The sequence below is a fragment of the Marmota monax genome, unplaced genomic scaffold (genome assembly GCF_021218885.2).
Source record: "Marmota monax isolate L192 unplaced genomic scaffold, Marmota_monax_Labrador192_F-V1.1 WCK01_AAM20220418_F8-fsc00028, whole genome shotgun sequence".
Taxonomy (NCBI): domain Eukaryota; kingdom Metazoa; phylum Chordata; class Mammalia; order Rodentia; family Sciuridae; genus Marmota; species Marmota monax.
Genome location: NW_026694779.1, coordinates 10,889,056 through 10,913,828, shown reverse-complemented (window position 1 = coordinate 10,913,828; position 24,773 = coordinate 10,889,056). Strand labels below are relative to the sequence as shown.

Genomic DNA, 24,773 nt, shown 5'->3' with positions numbered 1-24,773 from the left:
AGCGGGTATGAGCAACAGAGAGGGGGGCTAAGTGGACTTTTAGGAATCTTATGTCTAATATTTCATTTTGAGGTATATGATGGTTTAGATGTGAGAGGTTCCCCCCCAAATCCCATGTGTGAAGCAATGTAAGAAGTTCAGAGGTGAAATGTCTGTGTTATGAGAGCTTTAACCTAACGGGTAGAAAAATCCAATAATGTGGATTAATGCAGTTGCAGGCAGGTAGGGTGTGGCTGAAAGAAGTAGGTCACCGGGTGTGTGCCATATTGTTCTGCCTCCCCTTGAGCCCAGAGCTATGAAATTGGCCATCCACCAATGGAGACCTATGTAACTATGAGCCAAGATGAGCTTTTTCTCCTCGAATCCTTCATCTCAGGTCTTTTGGCCATGGCATTGACAAAGCTGTCTCAAACAAGGTGCCTGAGATCATCCGATCACATCCCTTAGGGGCACGCGGGAAGAGAATACGGCAAAGGTGTGCTTCATCATGTTAGGGATGCACCTGTCTAGCTGTTTGTCAGCTTCTGTTGACAGGAGGACGGTGATAATTCAAGGCACAACACAGAGAGGAACCAAGAGGAACTCGGAGGAGTCGAGACATCAGAAATGGAACCCTCTGTCACCAATCTCTGAAAACAGCACCCTCCTCCCCTCTAGGAATTTGCACAACTCTGGAAACGCTATTAGGTCTCTGTTTGTCTCTGGCTTGAATCTGGAGTGGCGTTGTATGTCCATTCCGTGTATTTAAGTGACAGGGAGACCCTAGAAGGCTCCAGGAAAGCAGGCCAACAGGATGCTTGAGAGTATGAGCTTTGCACAGATTTGTTTTTCAGTTCTATCTTGATACCTAGAGGCTGTGAGGGTTTTGACAGAGAGCTGTCTGTGAGCCTCAGTTTCCCTCTTCTGCTTAGTGAATGCAACAGTGGTATCCGATACAGGTGGCCCAGAGGTTTCAATGAAAACCCTTCTCAGCGTACCTGGCACACGACAGTTTTTGATATATAAAATGAAGGAGAAAAGAAAGACAGAAAATATTAAAGAATTTCATACACAGTATTTGGTCAAGACAATTATTATTATTATTATTATTCAGACTTTGACTAACCCACTGTCCTCTATGCTGCTGCTAGCCTACACATTTTTCTGGTGAATAAATATTAGTTCCATCCCCAGATTTTCAGGTGCTTGTCCCCTCGGACCCAGCCAATGGACCCCGGGTACCCATTCCCTTCCCCCAAGCTTATGAGACTTGGCAAACCGCTGGTCTCCTTCTGTGCCAGGGGTTGGTACTGCCAAACACATCCTCTGCATGGGCTCCTCGGGCCTTGGCAGGAAGTCCACAGTTTTCTTGCTTTAATTAAGCAGAGATTCATTCCTATATGCGACAGCTGCAAAGATGCACTCTCCTTAACGCTCGGAGGTTGCAATGCTTAACGTTGCCTGGTTTTCATTTTAAGTACATTTTAGTGACCCTTGTCTTTCCTCCGCACCTTGGTGGCTTTAGGAGAGAGCATATGGCCCAGTAATTCCTGAAAACTCATTGTACAGGCCATTCTCAGTTATTTCCTGCTGGCCTTTGGAAGGGTGCCTTGTTTGTGGCTGCATTTTTTTTTTTTTTTTTTGCTGTGGCTGCTGCCAAATGCTTCTTCTAAAAACAGCAATGAAACCACAGGACCTGATAAGCTCTGGTCATCCCAGTGGCTTAATGAGAGCGACTTCAACCATTGAGGTGTTTCATGGCAATCCGCACTGCTGGAGGTATGCATGGGCCCGAGGACAGCCCAGGCAGGTCACTTCTGTGGTTCATGGGAAGATCTCCGAATATTCTGGAACTGGAGACCATCTGAGCCTCAGCGAATGATCTCACACAGAGCTGCATTCTCTTAAACAAAAGTGGATAGGGTGAAATAGAAACTGGTGGCTCTGCCTGCCCTGTCCCCGTGGAAAAGTAAATCTAAAGTTGTGAAAGGTCTTGCACAGCAAAGAAAAATATTCAAGGGGTGTTCATAGGGCTCCCCAGTTCCATGGATCTTGCCTCCAAGATCTGAACTGAACCTAGATCTGAATTGAACCTTGTTTCTAGCCAGCAGAAAGGTATTTGAAACTCAGATGGGATACATCAAATAGATCCCGTTCAAAGCATATGGGCGAGTGAGAGGGTCGCTGGTTTGAATAAGGCAAAATTATAACTTGTCTGTGATCTCGGGGCAATTAAACAGTCTTTAAAAATCTGAATTATTAATTGGAACCTATGAACTGGTAACATTTTGAAACGGCGGTGTTTTGATAGCTAGCAGGACTCGTGTGACTTGGGAGCGGCGTTGATCTCTTTTCATGTCAGCTAATAGAAAGAAACCCCATTGCAATCACAAGAGGGACAGAGAAATTATGTCACAAACGGATGCCGTTTAAGAGGCAGTGAGTGCAGAATACATGAAATCGACAGTGGTCTTATGAGTCCTGGGTTATCATGACTTCTGATTAACACAGGAAGTGTGATGGGGGCCTTTGGAAGTGTGGACCTCTGATGGTGTGACCTTGACAGGGTTCCACTCAAAGCTAGTTAATCGCGTGGAAGCATTCAGTTTCTCATCATTCCTTTGTGACATGTTTGTTTTTGTGACCATTAATAATGTAATGACAATTTCATGGGCACCTTTCAAAAATAATAGTAAGGGGGGAAAAAAACCCTTAAAATTGTCACCTGTTATAACTACTAGACATAGAAACAGTGAATTCAATATATTGATTTCTGATTTTAAAATAGAGTGTATTGGGCTGATTTTTCTTAAGGAGTCCCATTTATATAAATGCAAACCCAAGTCATTAAAGGACTCACAAGTTGAGGTGGTAGTTATTTTCTTTTTATTTCTCAGCACTGCTTTTTACTGAACCCAAGGGCCTCTAACCTACTAGGCAAGCCCTCTACCAGGGACCTCCGCCCAGCCCAGTCCCAGTAATTCATATTGACAGCATCTGCATAGTAGGCTGATTCCAATTTTTTCAAAACTAAAGAACAAACGGAGTGCGTAGAAATTTAAATACTTTTATAAAACCAGGTATGATGGTGCACGCCTGTAATCCCAGCGGCTTTGGAGGCTGAGGCAGGAGGATTGCGAGTTCAGAGCCAGCCTCAGCAACTTAGCAAGGCCCTAAGCAACTCAGCAAGATCCCTGTCTCTAAATGAAACCTAAAAAGAGCTGGGGATGTGGCTCAGTGGTTAAGCACCCCTGGGTTCAATCCATAGAACATACTAAATAAAGTACAAAAAAAAAACATGCCAGTTCCTGAATTATCATACATTAGCTAATGCCTAAGGCTCAAAAGGAGATGGAAAAGGGAAAGAAGTATAGATGGAGAGAATACAGGCCACCTTAGATTTTTTATTATTATTATTAAAACTAGCCACCCTGAGAGTTGACAGATTTATATGTCAGACCCAGTGCATCAAATTCATCAGGCTGTTTACATGCAGAAGACAGCTCTGTGACCCAAGTACACTTATTTGGAAAATAATGCAGTCAAGAGAAATAAACTGTGGATGTTTCAAATAGCATCCTCCAGCTCCAAGATATTTGACTGGGACCAGAATGTGCTGCTCAGGGTGTACTTGTGGATAGGGATATCTGGACTTCATATCCGTCAGAGGAAAATACGACGGTTTGCCCTCTCCACTTGGAATGCTGTAGGGTGGTAATCACTGTTGAGTACCCACTGCATTCTAAGCTGCCATCTAGAGTCCTTTAATGCATTTTTTATTTAGTCCCAATGACAGCCCTATCAAATAGGTATGTTTATTGCATCCTGTAACATCCAAAGTGACCCCTCCAATGCTGTCTTATCAGTGTCATTTCAGTTTTTTTGGTGGGGGTGGGTGGTACTAGGGATTGAACTCAGGGGCACTCAACCACTGAGCCCCAGCCCCAGCCCTATTCTGTATTTTATTTAGAGACAGGGCCTCACTGAGTTGCATAGCACCTCACTTTTGCTGAGGCTGGCTTTGAACTCACGATCCTCCTGCCTCAGCCTCCCCAGGTGCTGGGATGACAGGCGTATGCCATCCCATCACACCAGGCTCATTTGAGAATTTTTAAACTTTTTCCTCTAACTAGTAACATTCCTGCAGTCATCTCCCATCAGCGCGGGTATCTGTTGTCCTGGTTCATCTTTCTTTAACAAGGGTTAGTCCTGCCCCTGGGCTCTGATCACCAGCTACCCGGCTTTCCAAGCACCCTGAGCTTCTCAGTCATTAATGTCTTCTTTATCATTTCTGTCGGTATAGTTCTCTGTCCTCCAGACCCGTTTCCTGTTCTTCCTAAATCTCACCACTCACGGCATGGGCAGGAGTTGCCGATCTCATCCACTTCCTCATCCCCTGCTGCCAACTGCTTGGGATGAGTTTCTTTCCAAAATTCCACGGAGGTTATTTTTCCGGGATCACATGAGACCAGCAACTTGGTTCATTCCTACATCTTATTCACCCCTTAGTGTTACTTTCTATACACTCTCTTTGTACCCACCTCCTCCTTCCTTCTCCTCTCTCTCTCTCTCTCTCTCTCTCTCTCTCTCTCTCTCAGATCAGTGGTCCTCCTCTCTACCTCTAAATGATGGAGATTTTCACAGTTTGATCTTCACCAGCGGTTCACCAATTTGTCCATGTCAAAAATTGGAGAATGATCCCATGGGAATTCCATCCATCCCTGCAACCTTAAGGACTGTTTATAGGCTGATGAACCCTGTTCTGATAAATTTGAAACTTGCCTGCCTTCTCTGTTCATGGTTCAGATAGTTCATAGCCTTTATGACTTTTTGGAGGTGAGGTGTCCCCCCAAAGCTCTCATGTGAGACAGTGCAAGAAGGTTCAGAGAAGAAATGACTGGGTTGTGAGAGCCTTAACCCAATCAGTGACTTAATCCCCTTTTAGGGATTCACTGAGTGGTAACTGAAGTGGTGGGTGTGGCTGGAGGAGGTAGGCATTGGGGGGTGGCATTGGGTATATATTTGTATCTGGAGAGTGGAGTTTCTCTCTCTGCCTCCTGGTCACCGTGGTGTGACCTGCTTTCCTCCGCCATCATCTCCTGCCATGATGTTCAGCCTCACCTTGAGCCCCAAGGAATGGAGCCAGCCTTCTGTGGACTAAGACCCTTGAAGCCCTGAGCCCTCAAATGAACTGTTCCTCCTCCTCAGTTGTTCTGGTTGGGTCTTTTAGTCACAGCAGCGAAAAAGCTGATTAAAACATTTACTTAGCTATATAACTCCTGGATTATGCAAATTTAAGATATCTCAATAGAGTTTTTGGATTCCTCTAAGTAATACCAATAATTTCTCCATAGTATACCATAGCGAGCCTATTCAAAATAAACACACCTAAAAAATGTTCATAATATGCTGCATACTCTTTACACAATTTTATAAGCTAATAATATGTATGTACAGATGTAGTGATTTCCACTCCTGTATCTCTCCTTCACTCCTTTAAGATAAACCCTGTGAATAATTTTTAAAGATCCATTACATAACTGAACTCACACTGTGCCAATTTCATGAGATGCTCATATTTAGGCTTTTGTCTCTCTTTTTTGGAAGTGGGATAATGTCAGAGCAATATCCACCAACTTTTTTTTTTTTTTTTGGTAACACTATGATGTTAGGTCTATCCACTTGGATTTAATTTGCAGGTATTCCCTTTGCCTTTTTAATATAATGCTCATTTATGATAGTAGCCCCGAGTGCCTGATCATATGGCAATCTCTTTGAAGCCTTGCCCACTATGAACCATCAAAACCGGCTTCAGTTCAGCACCATGACACTCCTCTGAATTTTCCACTTCTGGAATTGAAGTCCTGGTTTTGCTTCATGGAAGGAGTTTTTAACCTGCCCCACGCTACCATTGCCCGGATCTCTATCTCACACATCAGATGTTCTCCTCTCTCTTTTTTTTTAACCATACACCTTACTCAAGGTAAAAGATTAAACTGTTGCAACAAAGAAGCCCCCACTTAAGTGCCTCCAACAAGATAGAAGTTTCCTTAGGTCCGATATGATGAATTGGAGTGGGTATTTCCAACCAACGGTGATTCTGCTGTGTATGGTCACTTATGTACCAAGGCTATGGGTGGCTCTTTCATATCCAAGGGATGGTTTCTGGGAGCTCCCATGTCATTGTCATTCCAGGTGGTGGTAACGTTGAGAGGTTGGGGAAGGTCAAAATTTATAGTGGTCACGTGTCAAATGATGGAAATTCCATTCATTGTTTCTGTTTGCCATATGTCTCTATAAAATCTGATGGCTGTATGCTCTGGGCAACCTCTTGTTAAAAAGACTACTACTTTGGAAAAAGGGGGACTAGATCTTGGTAGACAATTAGTGATCTCCACCTCAGATCTGTAAACCGTGTATTTGTTTTAATAACTAGTCTCCTAACATTCAATAAAATTGCAGTATGTGCATGCTTTATTTTCAAATGTATTTCCTGTCCTTAATAACATACTGGTATTTTAGTAGGTGCTTAATTAATTGAATGAATAAATAAATAAATAAATGGCAGATTTTACAGGTAAAGCAATTTGAGGCTCAAAGAAGGTCAATAATTTACCCATCCATTCCTGGAGGCTCAAGAGCATTTTCCAAGAATGTTGAGATATGAATATTCAAATGGATAGCTCATCAAAGTAGCTAGTAAGCTTTCTTCCAAATCTGAATTTCAGAATTCTTTGGTGTAGAAGGTCACAACATTCCAAGTTAGCCTGTGAAGCATCTTTGTTAAGGAGGAAATAAAAAGAAAATAGAAAATAGAGTTTCAGTCTCCCTGGTTCTCACTCTTGGGGATCTTTCCCTTACACGATGGTGTCCTAGATTCCCACAGACTCCACCCACCTGTCAAAATGGCACCCGTTACTTCAAGATGCCAGAAGACTCCAGCACACTTACTGTAGAGTTTTGAAATCTCATTTTCCCTGAACAGGAAAAGTAAGTATATACTGTCCTTAAAAGATGTGCTAGTGGGCCACGGGCTTCCTGGGAGCATGAAAGAAAACAGACAGTGAGTAATATGTTATCAGACACCTATCACACACTTTATGTAGTTATAATAAAGATAAAGATTTTGAGAATGAATAGTCATTTTAGATACACTGATCATCAGCTAAATTTTTGGGTCAGTCAGAAGATTTAGTACAAGTATCCATTACTGTTTTTTTGGTTTGTTTTTGCTTCTGTGATCAAAAGACCTGGCAAGAACATGTAGAGGACGAAAAGTTTATTTGGGGCTCATGGGGTTTCAGAGATCTCAGTCCATAGATGGCCAAATCCATTACTAGGGGCCCAAGTGAGGCAGACCATCATGGCGGAAGGGTGCAGGGGAGAAAGGAGCTTAGGACATGGCCATATGGAAGCCCAGAGAGGGCCCCAAAGGCACACCCCCAGTGACCTCCCTCCTCCAGCCATATTCTGCCTGCCTAGAATTACCACCTAGTTAATCCATATCAGTGGATTAATCCACTGAAAATTCTTGCGTTGTCTCACACATGATCTTTGGGGACACCTCAGATCTAAACCATCCAAATTACCCTTCTTAATAAAAACAAGTTACAGATTCTCCTTCAGAATGTTTTCCCTACAATTCTAAACTTAATCTTCTTTGTTTTCTAAGATATCGAAGAATTTGAAACCAAAACAAGAAGCACGGTGTCTGTCCGAGAGGGACAAGGTGTGGTTCTTCTCTGTGGCCCACCACCACACTTTGGAGGTAAAGTGGGGATAATTTGGGTCACACCATTCTTTGGGTCCCTCCAGGGTCGAGGAGGCACATTTGGTCTTGGCATCCATGATGGACCTTCATCCATTCAGAAGGACCATGAAAGTTCTTCCCATCTGTCTACTGCATGCAAACAGCCCAACATACAAATGATATCATTCAGAAAGAACTAGACATGTATGTCCTTAAGGAGATGAAGCATCTTACTGTATACAGAGTTGATAATGGTGGCTTTGTATTGCAACTGGCCATTACCACACTGGTGGTGTGGCTCATGAGAAGGGGCAATTTACTTAAGCCTCTTTGAGGCTCAGTTTTCTCATCTGTAGTCTGGAGACAGTAACTGATATTTATATGTATTGCTGTTGTGGATGTTAAATGAGCTAATGAATGCTAATTGATCTAGTGAGGTTGCCATATTTATTTTTAAAAAGAGAAAGCTAATGCTATTATTTCACTATTATTGCACTCTATGAAGAAGGAAATTCCAACCCTTCTCTTGCCAACCTCATGGTGACTATTGGAAGAGAGACTTACCCCATTCATTGGAAGCAAATCATGGATATCGCTGAATCACAGTAGCTCTTTATAGTGGTGAAGATCAAAGAGAAAATGACCATGTGTCTTTTGTCAGCGTCTGAATTGGTCAGGGGAAAGACTCTGCTGCCAGAGACCTAAACCACCCACGCATACTCATCTCCTTGGGAGTGCATTTTTCAAATCCCAAATGACATGGTAAATTGGGCCGTGATTCTCAGTTGGGACTTGAAGTAGGCAAAGAGAAAAACATCCAGGAAATAGTTCCTTTGGGACAATCCAGTATCACACTGTATTACAAAAAGCTAAATGATAAGAGAAAAGAAGTTGCCCAATCTGGGTCTAAGTACCTTTATTAAATTTTCAAATAATCATACAACCTATGAGGCCTATATTGTTCTGATTTTTGTCTTCCAGGTGCATTAGGTTGTAGCAGAGACAGATTAAGTAACTGGTCCAAGGTCACAAAGCTGATAGACAGTGGAGCCAGGGTTCAAGTGCAGGCCATCTGACTCCTCTTAGGGTTGACTGCCTTCCCCTGTGGAATAGAGAAGTCTGAAGATAGATAAGAGAGGTGTTCAAGTATACAATGCAAGCAGTCATGTTAGAAGGTTAAAGCAAATCTTATTCGTGAGACTTTGGAAAACTTACAACACCAGGCTGTCATAATTTGCTTTTTTTATGCAACCCCAAGGCTACACTAGTACAAAAAGAAACTAAGTAGGAGTCATCATTATATTTCTCATTATTATTAGAGTATTATGGCAGTATACTGACCTGGATTGATGGAGGAGAATTACGATACTTTCAATGCTACCTTGAGATAAGATAATATGGCCACAGGATCTGCAATGGCTCAGGACTTTTATGGTGCTTATTTTTTAACTGTATGGAAAATTATTTTCCCGTGCTAAGATGATAAGTTACGCAGGAGCACAGGGAAGTCTATGTCACTTTATGCTCTGATATCATTCTGAGATTCTTGATACCATGGAAGATTATTTCCAACTGTTTAATTGGGGATAACAGAAATGTAAAATAGTTGTGGAGGAATGACTTCCAAAAAATCAATAAAACCACTGAGGAAGAGTGACTTCCCCTTGTCACCTTGTCATGTAACAACACTAAATGACACATCAATCTTCTCAGGCATAAGGTCCTTGTCTGCACAGTGCCCTCAGAACAATGCGATGAAATCAAGTCACAGAGACACAACAAGCACCTTAAATGAAGACCTTTGAAACAGCAGAGTCTCGACACACGGGACCAGTGACCGATGTGCCTGATCCCAAATCTCACGGTGTCCTAAGTAGCATGTGGGCAGGATTTCCAAGAGGGCTATCAATATTGACAACATCCAGGTATTAGAACTTTCATCCCCAATGGTTTTAGTGCCTTCCCTGGGCATCCTCAGCTCTTTGAGGACAGGATGTGGGAACAATGTTATTGGATTCTCTGTTGCTCACGTACAAGCAGAAGAATGAGAAGTTATACTCCGATTATGTGGAGTATAACGGCCTTCTACTGTCAAAGATGGCACTGGAGCCACAATCTGTATGAGTTAGTCTAAGGTCATTAAAGTTCGCTTCGCCATGAAATAACAGTCCCCATATCCAAAGTAAAGTACGCTCTTTCCCTTCAGTCTCTGGATAGAAAACTCTCAAGCCTGGGCTCATAAACATCCCAAGTTTAAGATTGGTTTTAAAGGGAATGCTCTTTTCCTGCCTCCCTTCTAATCTTAGGTGGGTAGAACGTCTGAATTTATGCCAGTACTTTGGATTATCTGTCTGGGACAGGAAGATAGCATCCGCGTGTGAGCCCAGTGTTTGTATTTGCGTCAGTAAAGACGCTGACAATTCAACTTAAACTGGAAATCACTCCAAACGACGGCTCGGAGCCTTGTTCTAGAATAAGGATGGAAAATTATATGGAGAAAACGTGCAAAAATGTCAGAGCCAGTCCTTCCCCATTGGTTTGTTAGTTGTTTCTGGACAAAATGGCAGGTGATGTTGATCTATTGGGTAGGTCCAGTTGGCAAATGAATATATTATTCTTGGATTCCTTGAGCATGCAAAAGGTAGGCAGGCCTGAGAGTAACTTGTTGATATAATAATATTATTTATAAGATTATCTATAATTTATTATTACTTATAATAGTAATATGACTTATACTATTATTGGACTGGTGTATTATATATTCACTCTCTAATGTTTCTAATTTCACTCTCTAAATATTTCTTATGTACCTTATAAATGTGCCACCCCTTTTTTCTGCATTTTAGGGATATGATGAAGAACATACACAAAGTTCTCAGCTCCATAAATCTTATCGTAAATAAATACAAATCATGACAGCAGGTGGTAAGAGCTAGGTAGAAAAATAGTGGGGGATAGCAAAGAGCACATTTTGCTGTTATATATTCAAAGGTGAAACAAGGCTTTATTTCCATTTGAGAAGAGAATTTTAGAAGGGAGAGTGGTGCATAAAGAGTAAGGACAGTTGGGGCAGAGGGAGCAGCATCTGCAAAGGACCTGTGGTTGAACCATGTGTGTCTGGCATTTAGAAAAAACAGCAATGAGGCCCGTGTAGGTGGAGCAACATGAGCAAGCAGGATATAAATGAGAATATATGGTCCTACCTCTGGACAGTTTAGGGCCTTTAGATTTTCTGTGAGTGACATTGAGAATACCCTGGATAGTACTGATCAGAACAGTGACACAATTTCTCTAAAATTGGACCAAAGGAGGGAAAGAATATGAGCAAATAAACCATGATCAGAGTCACTCAGGTAAGAGACAATGGTGCTGTGGACCAGGATGACAGCAGTACATAAGTAGATCAGTCGCCATCGTCATTATAAGTTCAGTGGGTATGACTGAAATAACCCCCTGAGAAAGTGAATGTGAATTGCTAGAGAAAGAGAAGGGTTGTATTAGCCAGAGTCTTCTAGAGGGTCAGAATCAACAGGAGGTACCATTATAAAAAGGGGACTTGCTAGGTTGGCTTAGGCGACCAGAAGCTGGAGGGTCCACAGTGGCCGTCTGCAGGCTGCAGAGCTGGAGGAACCAGCAGCTGCGCAGTCCAAGAGGCTGAAGCCCCAGAACAAGAGAGACTGCTGGAGCTACGATAATCCAAGACCAAAGGCTTCTGGAGGATCCCTGGCAGAGTCCACTTTGGAAGAGTGAAGAAGCCAGAGTCCTATGTCCTCAGAGGATCCCAGCAGCAATCAAGATTCCCCTCAAGAAGAATGGAGCCTGCATCTGCTGCTCCTTCCTTGTTCTTCCAATTTTTATTCCACCCAAACCTCCCATCTATTGGATGGGGCTGCCCATGCTTAGGGAGGGTCTCCATTCCAGTTGGCTACCCCACATGCCAATCATTCCTAGATACCCCCTCATTAACATCCTCAGAAGCCTCTTAATCACCAGCATCTCTTTATCCAGTCAAGTTGAGTGTTATTTATTGGGATAACATTGTTCCTGCTTCCCTGTCCTTATAGAGATGGGGATGCCCTCGGCATGTCCCCAAACCATTCAGAATGAAAGTTCTTCTAATACCTGGGATGCAGGCAATGAAGGTAAAGCAGGTTTTGAGATGGGAGAAATGAGAAATTCAAGACCTGTTGCCTATCGAATGCCAAAGAGAAGAAAGAGTGGGAATTTTGAGTGGGACGTTGCATTCCATCCATCCCCAGGGAGAAAGATTTAGTTCAGAGAGCAAAACTTGGAGCTCTCTAAACATAAGTAGTATCTAACCTCCCACGTCAGGTAAGCTGAGGAGTAACTGCCATCCGCTCTCAGCATCGTGTACCCCTCGGCCCATTTAACATTTCAGGGACGATATCTCCATTTTACAAATTGAGTGATCATGTTAAAGACGTTGTGTGCTGACTTGGCCAAGATCCTCTGTCTGGAATTCATGGGGGTCCGGTTGAAACACCACAGTATTTATTCATCCGCTTCATTATGTCTGACGTGGTCTAGCTCACAGCAGACAGTAAGTGTTAAATCAAGTCTAGAGGAGAGGGCAGGAATCCTTAGCTCTGTGAGGGAGCATTTAAACACCATGTAAAGAAGCAGATTGACATCCTCGAGGAATGTACAGTATCAGAACCAGGAAGCTGTGTTTCTTCCCATTCCTGGTAGCTGACCTGATTCCCAAGGTTCAGTCCGAAGGTCTCATGGTCACTTGCTTCTCTCCTCTTTCCAACTCCCTTCAATCCAGCCAATCAAACCGAACACCCGGGTTATAATCGGCTATCATTAGAGAATCCAGGGTTTCTCAACCTGGACACAATTCACAATGCAGGGAGAATTTTTCCCCCCTTTGGGTATCAGGGATTGAACCCAGGGGTGCTTAACCACTGAGTGACATCCCCAGCCCTTTTTATTTTATTTTTTATCTTGAGACAGGGTCTTGCTAAGTTGCTGAGGGCCTCGCTAAGTTACTGAGACTAGCTTTGAACTTGCCATCCTCCTGCCTCAGCCTCCAGAGCCACTGGGATTATAGGCGTGCACCACCATGCCCGGTCAGGTGGAATTTTTGTTATGGAAGACTATATTGTTCTTAAGGTATTGAACTAAGGTACCCTTAGCTTCTGTCCTCTTGATGCTACTAGGGTCCTCTCTCCAGTTATGACAATGAAAAAAAATTCTTCCAGATATTACCAGATACCCTCGAGAGACAAAAATCACCCTTGTTTAAAAACCAGTATAGTCCATTTTTTGAGATTAGCTATATTAAGCTCACCTAGAGAGGATGGGGATTGAAAAGAAAGAAAGAAGTGTGGTCCTCACGGTCCTTGTGTATCTGCATCGTGTTGCTTTCCTAGTCATTCTTAGATGTGGAGATTGCCCAGCAGTTACCCCAAAGCTGGCTAAGTTTCCATTCTCTCTCCAGGTAGGGTTTGCCAGGGTATCATCCGTCTCAGAGTTATATGGAGTTTCCCAGTAATAGGAACCCGGGGGGGGGTGGTCTTTATGTATTGGTTATTTGTCGACCCCAAAGATCACCATCTCCATGATTCAGAACAAAAGAGATGTGAATCAGAAGAGATCTCATAAAATCCAGGGGTCAAGCAGCAATTGTGGGAATAACAGAAATTCCAGTCAAAGCAGATTTTTTATAAAGGCATGGGGCCGTGTTCTGGATTGCCTCATAAACCCACCGAGGGCGATATCAGTGACTTCAGCCCAGGCAAGGAATCACGGTTCTTGCATGAGGTCTTTGCCACCGTGTTCGTGTAACTATGATTTACCCACCCAGAGCCCGTCACATCGAACCCTGAAGCACTGCACCAGGTTTGCCATAAAGCTGACTCGTTCTGGAATATTCCAAAGGGGGGGGGGATTTATTCACTAACCCTGAGCGGTACACTTTGGATTCTTTATTCCCATCATTTATTTTCTACCTGAGACAACAGGCTGCTGATGTTGAGATCCATTCCAGTGCCCCAACAGTACTTGGGGGTGTCCCAGGTTGTCATTATTAGTCTCTTTTACAAGACATACTGCCCGTCTTATATATATATATATAAAAAAAAAATCGCATCCCATAGAATGGGCAGAATGGCATATATCTTCTGTTGTTTGTATTTTAAATATCACCGTACAAGATATGGGGCTGTAAAAGATGTCAAAACATAATCGTACCCTGGGGAAAACAGAAGTTGCTGGATGCTTGAGAGAACAGCAGATAGAGTTTTCCGGCTGCTTACCGTGGCTCTGCCATTTCTCATAATAATAAAATTGTAGAGGATGGTGTGGGGGAGAGCGTGCAGTAAAGGCTCTGGGAAGGACCGACGATCATTCAATCCTCGCGTTGCTGCTGCTGAATCAACACCGGGGAAAGACATCCCAACCATGAATAGCGCGTCCATGTCATTAGAGGTGCAGGGAAATGATCTCAAAACCAGGGATGTCAGCCTCGATGGCTCGGGAATCACACAATTAATGACACAATGCCAAATGAGGAGTTCTTTTTAAACTTCTGATTTGGAAGGTATTTTTTTTTTAAATTTCTCTATTAAGAAATATACCTATGAAGCATGGCCAGTGGCTAATGATAGAACAAAAAGAGATAAATGCTCCCACTGTAGACTGGCTACCTGGGTGAATGAGAAGAGCTAGCTCGTGGGGAGAAGGGACCATGGCAGAGGGAGGCACACGGTGACAGGAGGGACTCAAGGCCAGCCTCAGCAACTTAATGAGGCCCTAAGCAACTCAGTGAGACCCTGTCTCTAAATAAAATATAAAATAGGGCTGGGGATGTGGCTCTGTGGTTGAGTGCCTCTGAGTTCAATCCCCAGTATCCCCCTACCCCTCAAAAAAAATGAAGACGAAGAATTAGCAATTGCCTAAAATCCCTGCCAGCCCAGACACTAGGAATCCACGCACTGAGAAACATCCTCCTTCAGGCTCCAAAATCACACCCAAGGAATATACAGTCACCATGCACGATCCAGGGGCTTTCTCTTCCAGTGTGGTTACAGAGAGGGGATCGAGGTTTGCTGTTTGTATTCATGACTTTCAAAGTGTCCTTTCACACCACCTCTATCAGTGTCCATACATGGAAACTGGTCATGTATGGACACACTGTGGCTCTTCCCCAGACCATGCCCTCTGAGGACAGAGCACAGAAGTGTGTGTGTGTTTTTTGGTGTTCACTCTAAACGTAGAACCTCTGCTCTTTCAAGAGGCCCATTTGAGACAGGACCATTATTCCTTCAGGATTTTATTTTGTGTCTGATTGTCTGCTAATGTTGGCAAGATTTTTGGAGCCATGTCAAAGATCAGCCTTTCCTCCCTAGGAAATTGGGTTCAATGCAGACGGGCTAGGCAGTGTGGTCAGAGGAAGCTATGGGTGCTGAGAATTTGGGTCTAAATATGAGCCGGGTTGTGTTTCCAGAGAGCTTGGGAGTTTGGAAGGAAGTTTGAGGGTAACAAAGAAGAACGAAGGAAAGAAAACTGATATTAAAAAAAAAAAAGAGCATCCATCTCAGAAATGAAGTGCTAAGGAAACAATATAGAAGCTGACCTCTAAAGGAGCTGGTTTTAAAATCCTCTCTTTGCACATTTTAACCATGTGACTGGAGGGGAATTACTTTCACACTCTCAGTTGTAGAATCCTCTTCTGTTTAGCGGGCAACTTAGTAATTCACAGATCACTTCATCAAACAACTGTTGGGAGGAGGAAAGCAATGCGCTTTAAAAAAAAAAAAAACAACTTTACTACCTTTCTGTACACTTCTCTGTTTCTGTACTAGAATCTTCCAGGGGCTTCTAAATATTCCACTATTGAAGAAGGATACAGCACATGTAGGAACAGATTGGAAAGTTTTAGCAGCTAAGATAGAAACGAATTCACCCAAGGAGAGAAGAAAATTACAGTTTCAGGCCCCAAGATTATAGGTTGAAGAATACAAAGATGTCTCGGGCATCAGCAGCAACCTGTAATTTCCGTTAAGTGGAATGGGTTACGTTGGATTTCAGAGAACTAAAGCTTATTCCCCTGCTCCAAAAAAGGGCCTTGGATAAGGAGCCCCAAGCACAGAACATGACCCTGGGAATTTGCTCACGATCGCCTGTATTTCACAAAAAGTTCCAAAGATGAAGAGTCAACCACGACGGGGGCGTCGGGACCACTTTTATTCCTCCTCCTTTTTATATTGAGGAAGAATTTACTATCTCGCCGGCGCTCGGGTTTCAAACAAAAACCTTTGAGCATCTCTTTGGTGGAGACAGAGCAAACAGGCTTAGAAGTCAGGCAGCAAAGGACATCAGTGAGGAAACTCAGAAGCAGGAGACGACACGGAATGATGAAAGCCCCCAATGGGGACTTGCAGAAAGAAACATGAAATTCGGTACCTGCAAAACAGGACCAGAAGGTCAAAGCATATTTTTTTTCTGAAAATAATAAAAAAATGGAATTGCATTTTATGCATACGTGGTCTGAAAGTATAGACTCTCCTGCAGATCAAAGGAGGGTCGAAGGTGAAGCAGATCATTCATAGATGCGCGGGGTCTAAGCCTCCCTCTATGGCAAGAACAACTCTTTTTTTTTTCTTTTGGCAATATCCTAAGCAATGGTGATCTCAGTTCCATTTCATAATTTCTAATGCTAGAAAGAGCCCTTTGTTTAATGAATCACTCATTAATATAGCTCCGAAGTTGAGATGGCTTGAGTCGGTCAGTTTTCTGTAACTATAATAAACAACAGAGACAAATCAACGTATCGAGAGTAAAGGTTTATTCTGGCTCGCAGTTTGGAGGTTTCTGTTGACCCTAGTGCTATTGGCCTGCAGTAAAACAGTACATCCTGGGGAGTGTGGGTGGAGCACAACTGTTCACCTTATGGCCCCGGGATTGAAAGAGAAGAGGAAGAAGAGCTGGGATCCTACTGTCTCCCATGAGGACACATCCATATGGCTTTTTTGACCTTCCAATAGACACTGACTCTCAAAGTTTCTACCACCTCCGATAGAGCCTCACCGGGGGTCAAGACTTTAACATGTGGACCCTTGGGGGACTTTCCAGATCCCAACTGTAGAATCATTTTCATAGTATTTATTATTTTAGTAATTGCAGTGGCATCTCAAATTTTTGCTTCTGGATGTGGCTTCCGAAGGTGTCTTTAACTCTGTGCGTACGGCAGCCTACTATATGAAGGTGGCTCTAGTCCTCTTCCGAGATCTTTAACCTGCATCAGAAATCTTAATTCTTTTCCACTTTCTTTTGTGACATCGACTCTCGCCTGTGTTGCATTTTGTTATCTTAATGCACTTGGTTCTTAATTCACCTCTCAATAAAGAGTTCTGTGAACCTAGTATTTCCCTTCAACTGTTTGAGTCCTTTGGTGTTTGTCAAAAATACAGGGTCTGCGATCCTTCACTCAGATTTAATGAAACTAAATTGCTAGGAGTAGAATTATTAACTGTCTGTGTTTTAGCCTTTATTTTGGCAATTGTGAAGTGCGTCGGGTTTGGGAGTCAATGCCTGAATGAATAAAACAAAACACTCCCATTATGAACACGGCCCAGTTAGAATAAAAATGATACCTATTTTTTTTTTTTCTCTTTCCTTCTTTGGTACTGGAGATTGAATTCAGGGGCTTTTAACCACTGAGCCACAGCCCTACCCCTTTTTATTTTTATTTTTTTTTTTAATTTTTGAGACAGGGTCTAGCTGAGTTGCTTAAAGCCCCACTAAGTTGCTGAGGCTGGCTTTGAACTTATGATCCTTCTTCCAAGCCTCTAGGATTACAGGCGTGTGCCACCACACCCAGACCGCCATCTTATTTTTATAAACTGTGGTTCATTCTACTGTTTGCCCTTTCTGACACTCTTCTCATCCTGTAGATCCTTTTTTATTTTCCAATTTATAAAAATAATACCTACTAATTTAAAATTCTAATAGGACAGAGGCATACTGCGTAGAGGGTTTTAAGTCTTTTATTTCCCACCCTTAATTCATTTTTTTTTTAAAAAAGAAATCATTGTATGTATCCCCAGGTTTTAAAATAAAATGACCTGTATGTACATGTACACCTACAAATTCCCATACTCAAGTAGACAGCCTTTCATTAGCTAAGGCTGAATTTATTGATTTGCAACATGTTTTCACAAAACAGTACGGCTTAGTTTTTGCTCTGCCTGATGTTACTATTATGGGGCTAATACTTAATAAATTCATCTAAATAATGTTAAAAGTAGTCTAATAATAAAAAGCAGGTATTGGATTTTAATTGTAAAAGATTAATCAGAAAGGAACATAAGACAATTTTTGAAAAAAATGGAGATTCTTTATATATAATTTGGGATGGTGGTTATCAAGGGCATATCATTTTTACAATTAATGAAACTGAACTTAAGATCTGTGTCTTTGCCGGGGAACAGTGGCACACTCCTGAAATCCCAGTGGCTCAGGAGGCTGAAGTAGGAGGATCACAAGTCCAAAGCCAGCCTCAGCAAAAGCAAGGTACTGAGCAACTCAGTGAGACCCTGTCTCTCAATAAAATACAAAATAGGGCTGGGGAGGTGGCTCAGTGGTCGAGTGGTACCAAAAATAACAAATAAAAAAGACCTGTGTCTTTTATTTTGTTCAATAGATTGTATATAATTTATACTTACCTATAACATTTTCAGAGAGAGCGTGATGGATGTTCAAGGAGGTAACCCCTGTTCTCTCTCATCTTCAAGATCCTGCTGTGTGTATTTTCAGCCTTGCCCACTCATCTCTGGTGCGGACAGCTGCATCGCTCTCTTCACCTTGATGGTTTCTGCGTGGAATCCATTCTTCTGAGAAGTCTTTTCTGAACACGAGTTATTGTAGGCTTCTTTTCTGAACTTCTCAGAATGCCTCCGTCAATCCGTGTGTTTTCCCACATGGAAATTACCCACACGAGTGGCAAAGTGGTGTGACTTCTGCAGGGTACAAGTTTTGCTTTGCTGGACTCTCAATCCTAAAACTATCACAGAGTGGGTGCTCAGAAATTCTATAACACTCATAGCATGAACTCCAAGATCCGGGAGAGAGTACTTTCACTTACATTTTTAAGTTGAATTTAATAAGTTCTCCTCAGTTAAGTTCAACCTTCTGACAATATCATAGAGAAACACCGCTTCAAAAGCACTATTGCTAAAGAAATTCAGTGTGCGTTGAACCTGGGATGGTTTATACATCTTCTAGCTTTCCTTAATACATGCATCCACTGATTCTCTTGACACCCTGTCATCTGCCCTGAGTCCCACACCACCCTATGATGGGCAAGGCAAGAGCATCACTGACCTCCCAACTGGGATATATGTGGAAATAAGGGAACCATAAAATTACACACCAGATCTGCAGCTCTCACTGGAACAAATAGGATCACAATTTCATTCTAATGATAGTGACATTGAGCACATGATTCTCAGATAAGAACAGATACCGTAAGGTTAATGTATTTTTTTTCCTGTATTTTTTTTTCAGATTTATCTTATGCCTGGACCTTCAATGATAACTCCTTATATGTCCAAGAGGACAAGAGGCGGTTTGTATCTCAAGAGACAGGAAACCTGTACATTGCTAAGGTGGAGCCCTCGGACGTGGGCAACTACACCTGCTTCATAACCAACAAGGAGGCCCGGAGGAGCGTCCGAGGACCCCCCACGCCTTTAGTGCAACGCACCGATGGTAAGATGAAGAGTTCTCTTGGGACTCTACTTTGTGGCTCTTCCAGAGTGGGGGTGGGGGTGGGGTTGGGGTGCTGTCTGCTTCCCTCCTGTTCAATGGAGCCAAATCCACCCGAAGCTATGAGTCGAAGGTTCAGTCCACCAGTGTAATGCAAATCAGTTACGATAGAAAACTTCTGCAATGCACCCACGTGGTGCAGTATACCTGGTTTGGGGTACACTGTGCCATCTCCTTTCAGACATTGGGACAGCTTGATTTCACTTTGCTTAAGAATTAATCTGTAAAAAAAAAAACATAAAAAGATGATATTTGTCGGGGAGGGGGGATTGGCATGTGTGTATGTGTGCATGTGTGGGTGCAGCTACATTTCTATCCTTAAATTAATATCATTTTAATGAACATATATGGGAACCTGTTTAATGCCCCTTATCCCTTTCCTAGCCAAATAGCAACATAAATTTAAAAAAAAAAAAAAAGATAATACGTTTGGAAAGCAAAGAAAACCAACATTAATTATGAGCACTCCAAAGAAATGAAATGCAAGATCCAGACTAATTTTACTTCTCCAAGGAACATAACTCAGATTGGCCTCTGATGTGTTCTGTAGCTTAGCCGGTTGGTTCAGAGAATGAGAAATGACTGGAGTAATCCAAGTGGAAAAACCCTCTAGTTGATTCTTTAATTAAATGTGCACAGTGGGATATGTAAAGACAGAAAAAAAAAATCTGTGAGTGCATTATATGATCAGGTTTTGGACTTGAAATGCAATACCTCCCAGAATTTTTCTGTTCCCCCGCAAAAAGACAAGCAAGAATATTATATAAACGCCAGCAGAACTGTGAAACCCACTCCACAGGGAGAGTCCTTATGGAAGAACTTCATAATCACTAACTACCCAAACATGTTTTCAAGGTCTTAATTCCAATTTGGGCAACCCTTAGATGTATTCATAAGTCTCTTCAGTGAATACACATGACCACAGGAGGAGATCCTAACATAGTTTACCCATTTTTCTTCTGTTCTTAATTTCTGCCGAACCCCTTCCCAACTCCCACCCCCTTCTCCATGCCTTCTATTATCTTCATTATATTTAAGGTAAAAGTAGACCTGTACCATTGTACATAATATAAATGAATTAAACCTTTTTTAAGTGGGCATACGAGAAACCTCAGATGGCAAGAAAGCCAATTCAAAGCTTGTCAGTTTAGCAGAATGAAGTAGTACTCTAACTTCCCCACCGGAACCTCTTTCAACGTTTGCAAAGATCAACGTCTTAAAAAAATGAGTTATTTATCTTGTAGTTGTCACATTTTCTGCAGTTGCACCAAAAATCCCATGTATTTTTGGAATATGTCACTCGTATGTTTGATATCTAAAAATAAAACATGATCAAAGTTTTTAAAGAATCTCAAGGGGCCTTTGATTAACTTAATTGAAATAATAAGATATATTTCTGTTTATCTCAACTTGTCTGGCAGATAATGTATTTATAACACATTAGAACACTACCTTATTTTAATCTCAGCCTATGGCCACAGTTCCTTATTGGAAGTATTAAAACTGTAAAGACTTTTATATATCTATATATATACATGTTCAGAAAACTAAAGCTTCGGACCTACAGATATTTTTCTTTTTATCTCAGTTCATGTGATTGCTTCATATATTTTGCCACAGAAATACTGATAGCTTGGAATATGCTGCTGTATCACACTTCTTACCATTTTTAGTGCAAAATTCCTATTCCTGAACTGACCCAGCCCCTGGATCCCGGAAGGGGAGGTGGGTCTAGCTATCTCTAAGAAGGATCCTTTATAAAACCATAGCTGTATCCAGTTCTTTTGAAAACACGAATTCTTATTAAGACCAAATAATCAAGTTTGGGTTAATGAAGCGTTTACTTCCTAGGAAAATTCCATTCTCTGGAAATGCTGCTAGCTCTTTTGATATTTAACAGGTGTGATGGGGGAATATGAACCAAAGATTGAAGTCCGTTTTCCTGAAACTATACAAGCCGCAAAGGATTCATCTGTAAAACTGGAATGCTTTGCCCTTGGAAAGTAAGGTGGTTTGTTGTTTTTGTTTTTTTTTTTCCCTAGTTGCTTTAAAAAAATTTTTTTTAAATAAACCTTTTCATTATTCAAACATTGCTCTAAGGTAAATTACCAAATAAATTTCAAATGCTGAGCCATAGGGAATCTTTCTGGTTGGAATTTAAATAAAAAACATCTAATACACGGAAAGCGATGCTGCATTTCTCCCCTAAATATGGTGGGTATTTCCTCGAGTTTAGTATAATGGTACCCTTTGATGCAGCACTTTGCAAGAGAGTATGTTAACTCGCATGACCCCATGGGCCAGTGGCTAAACTTTTGATATATCCTTCACGACCTCTTGTCCTACATCCAGAAATACATTGCCTGGAGTGAGTTCTTTCTTAATTAATCAGCAGTTCTTATAAATGGAAAAACCCATTAATTTCCCAAACTAGACTAATTAAGCCCATTGTTATAGTAGATAATTAGAATTGAGTCCAATCCGATCCAGGAATGTTCTGGGTGCTTACTTTGACTTCCCGATAAGTGTTTAGCGGGACAGGTTTGGAATATTTGGAAGCCAGGAAAATATTTGCATTTTTGCATGGGGTATCTATCTAGAACATCTCTCTGCTTTCTCATGACCATCAAATTTCAGACAAATATATAATTTTGTGGTTCTTTTCGCCTATAAACACCAGAAAGGAAAAAAAAATTAAAAAGGAGACAGACAAGATCTGTCATTTTCAAGAGTGAGGGTGCATAGGAATAAACTTGGAACATGGCTGAATCCAGATTCTGAGTCTGTAGGTCGGGGGTAAGGTCTGACTTCTCCATGTCTTACAAGTTCCCAGGTTGTTCTCAAGTTCTTGCCTACAGAATGGACTTAGAGTTGTAGGAGGGTGGGCTCTTCCTAGAAGCTCCGGGGACATTTCGTTAAATCCAAAGTCTGTAATGTGACCATCACAGGTAGAAAAGGATTTATTTTCCAAACTCTAGAAAATGTCTTGAGTAGTTTTATCCTTTCTATTAACTAAATGGACTCAGCCATCCCCCAAAACACTGGCCACTAAATCTTCTAGTTTCTCCTCTATAAATGAAATTGTGTTATACTCTGAATTAAATTTCTCATGTTAGTCATTTCTCATGGATTGAAGAGATCATATTTCACTTTCATACAAGCTGGCCTCATAGTATTTGTCCAATAAATAATTAATGATTGATTAAATGGGATTCAGAGAGGCACTTTAAATCAGTTTTTTTTTTCTTGGTCTCCCTTTTAGGACTTGATGAATTCTCACCATTTTTTAACCTTTCAAGGAAATTAAGGTTTATAAAAATACAGAAAATATGTGTCAGCAAAATACTGGGAGAATTACATGACTGTTTTAACAAGAAAACCAATGAAAAATAGTCACTGAAAAGAACATTAATAACTTATCGTGTTGTATTTGGCATGAGGAAATATGGATTACTTAAATAAGAAAGGCTCTTCCATAATAAAAACAAAACTTCAGAAGGTATTGAGGCTAGTTATCTATACACTAATGGAAATTATTTTATTTTTAAGTACCTGTAACTAAACATTGGTGATACAATAATACACATATATATTTATATATGTATATGAAATATATATGTATATGTGTATATGTATGTAATACGTATATATACACACTAAGAAATTGGGGGGTGGAAGAAAGCAAAAAGAGTCAGGAAATATTGACACAACTACTTTACAACTTGAACTTCACCATTTCCCTTCAATATATATATATTTTTTATTTGTTGGTGAACCTTTATTTATTTTTTTAAATTTATGTATATGTGGTGCTGAGAATCGGACCCAGTGCCTCACACCTGGTATGCAAGCGCTCTACCACTGAGCTACAGCCCCAGCCCTGGCTTTCTGCCTTTACTATTTTGATCATTGATATGAAATCAAAATTTATATATATGATTATATGTATATACATTTATATGTGTATATATATATATATATATATATATGCACATATTTTTTTTCTTATACTACTGGGAATTGAACTTGGGGATGACTTCCCACTGAGCTACATCTCAGTCCTTTTTATTTTTATTTGGGGACAGGGTCTCTCTACATTGCTGAGAGTCTTACTGCGTTGCCCAGGGTGACCTGGCATTTTTATTTTTCTACTTCAGCCTCCCGAGTCACTGAGATTACACACGGGTGTCACCAAACTCGGTTGAGATCCTGTGTATTTCTTAAAATCTTACAGGATGCATCACATTTTCTTTATATATGAGAAACCGAGACTTGGGTTAAATAAGCTTCCTGTTGAGTGGCTTATCTGAAAGGAGTTGCTTCTTTGGTTTTAGGCTCTTTGGAGCAAATGGCTATAGAAACTGCTTTTGACATCATTGGGGCAAAGATTCAGTTTCTAGTTTTCTCAAGAATGTCGTGATCCTTGGCAAACATGCTTGTAACCTCTGTGAATTTCCATGTTCGCATCCAAAAGGAGTCACAAGGATACCTGCTTTGTGTCTTTATTGTGAAAACTAGAATATAGGATACATGGAAAGTCATTAGTCACTGGGAATGGTATTTAGTCCATAAACATTCATTGAGTTATTCTGAATCTTAAAGGCCAATTCCATTCTAATTTTTATGGTGACTGTCGGAGAAAGTGGGTGGGTCGTGATCAGAATATGTATCTCAGGCAGTTTATAAATTCTCCTCTGTCGTTCACATATTAACCTCTCTGTCTCAGCATGGATGACAGGACGGGAGGGGAAGTAGCAATCAGGGCCGGTCAGAATGCAAAAGAGATGGGGAAGAAAACTCAATCAAGATAGTGTTCGAATAGCTCACTTATCAGATCTCTTCATTTTGTATATGTTCATAGTATTCGAACCTATAGAAAAGTTGCAAGAGTAGTACATGGGAAATCACATACCCCTTACCTGAGCTGCCCAAGGTACACATATAAACCATGGCCACATTCTCCTGAAGCTCTCTCCACTCCCTGGCCACCCCACCACCCGCCCACACACATACACAGACACACACCCACTAAATAGATTGGCGATAAGTGATAACTGAGCATATATTTTAGGGGGCATGTTCCCTACACTCAAAATCCTGCCAAACAGCCACATCCCTCTTTCATCCCAGCTTGCTAAGAAATTGGGAGATGGAAGAAAGGAAATTATAATATAGAGTCAGAAGATTTTTGACACTGTGACTTGAGGTTCACCATTTAGCTTCACTATTTGGATCCCATGGTGAGTACACG

General features: G+C 41.4%; 1 protein-coding gene across 1 annotated transcript in view; it reads left to right on the top strand.

The window, feature by feature from the left end:
- The window catches only part of Cntn6 (contactin 6), a 288,762-nt gene that overhangs the window by 167,777 nt on the left and 96,212 nt on the right, over positions 1-24,773 (top strand). The window contains 3 exon segments of the mRNA XM_046425552.2: positions 7,652-7,747; positions 19,262-19,465; positions 21,423-21,525. Coding sequence (XP_046281508.2) covers positions 7,652-7,747; positions 19,262-19,465; positions 21,423-21,525 — 403 coding nt within the window.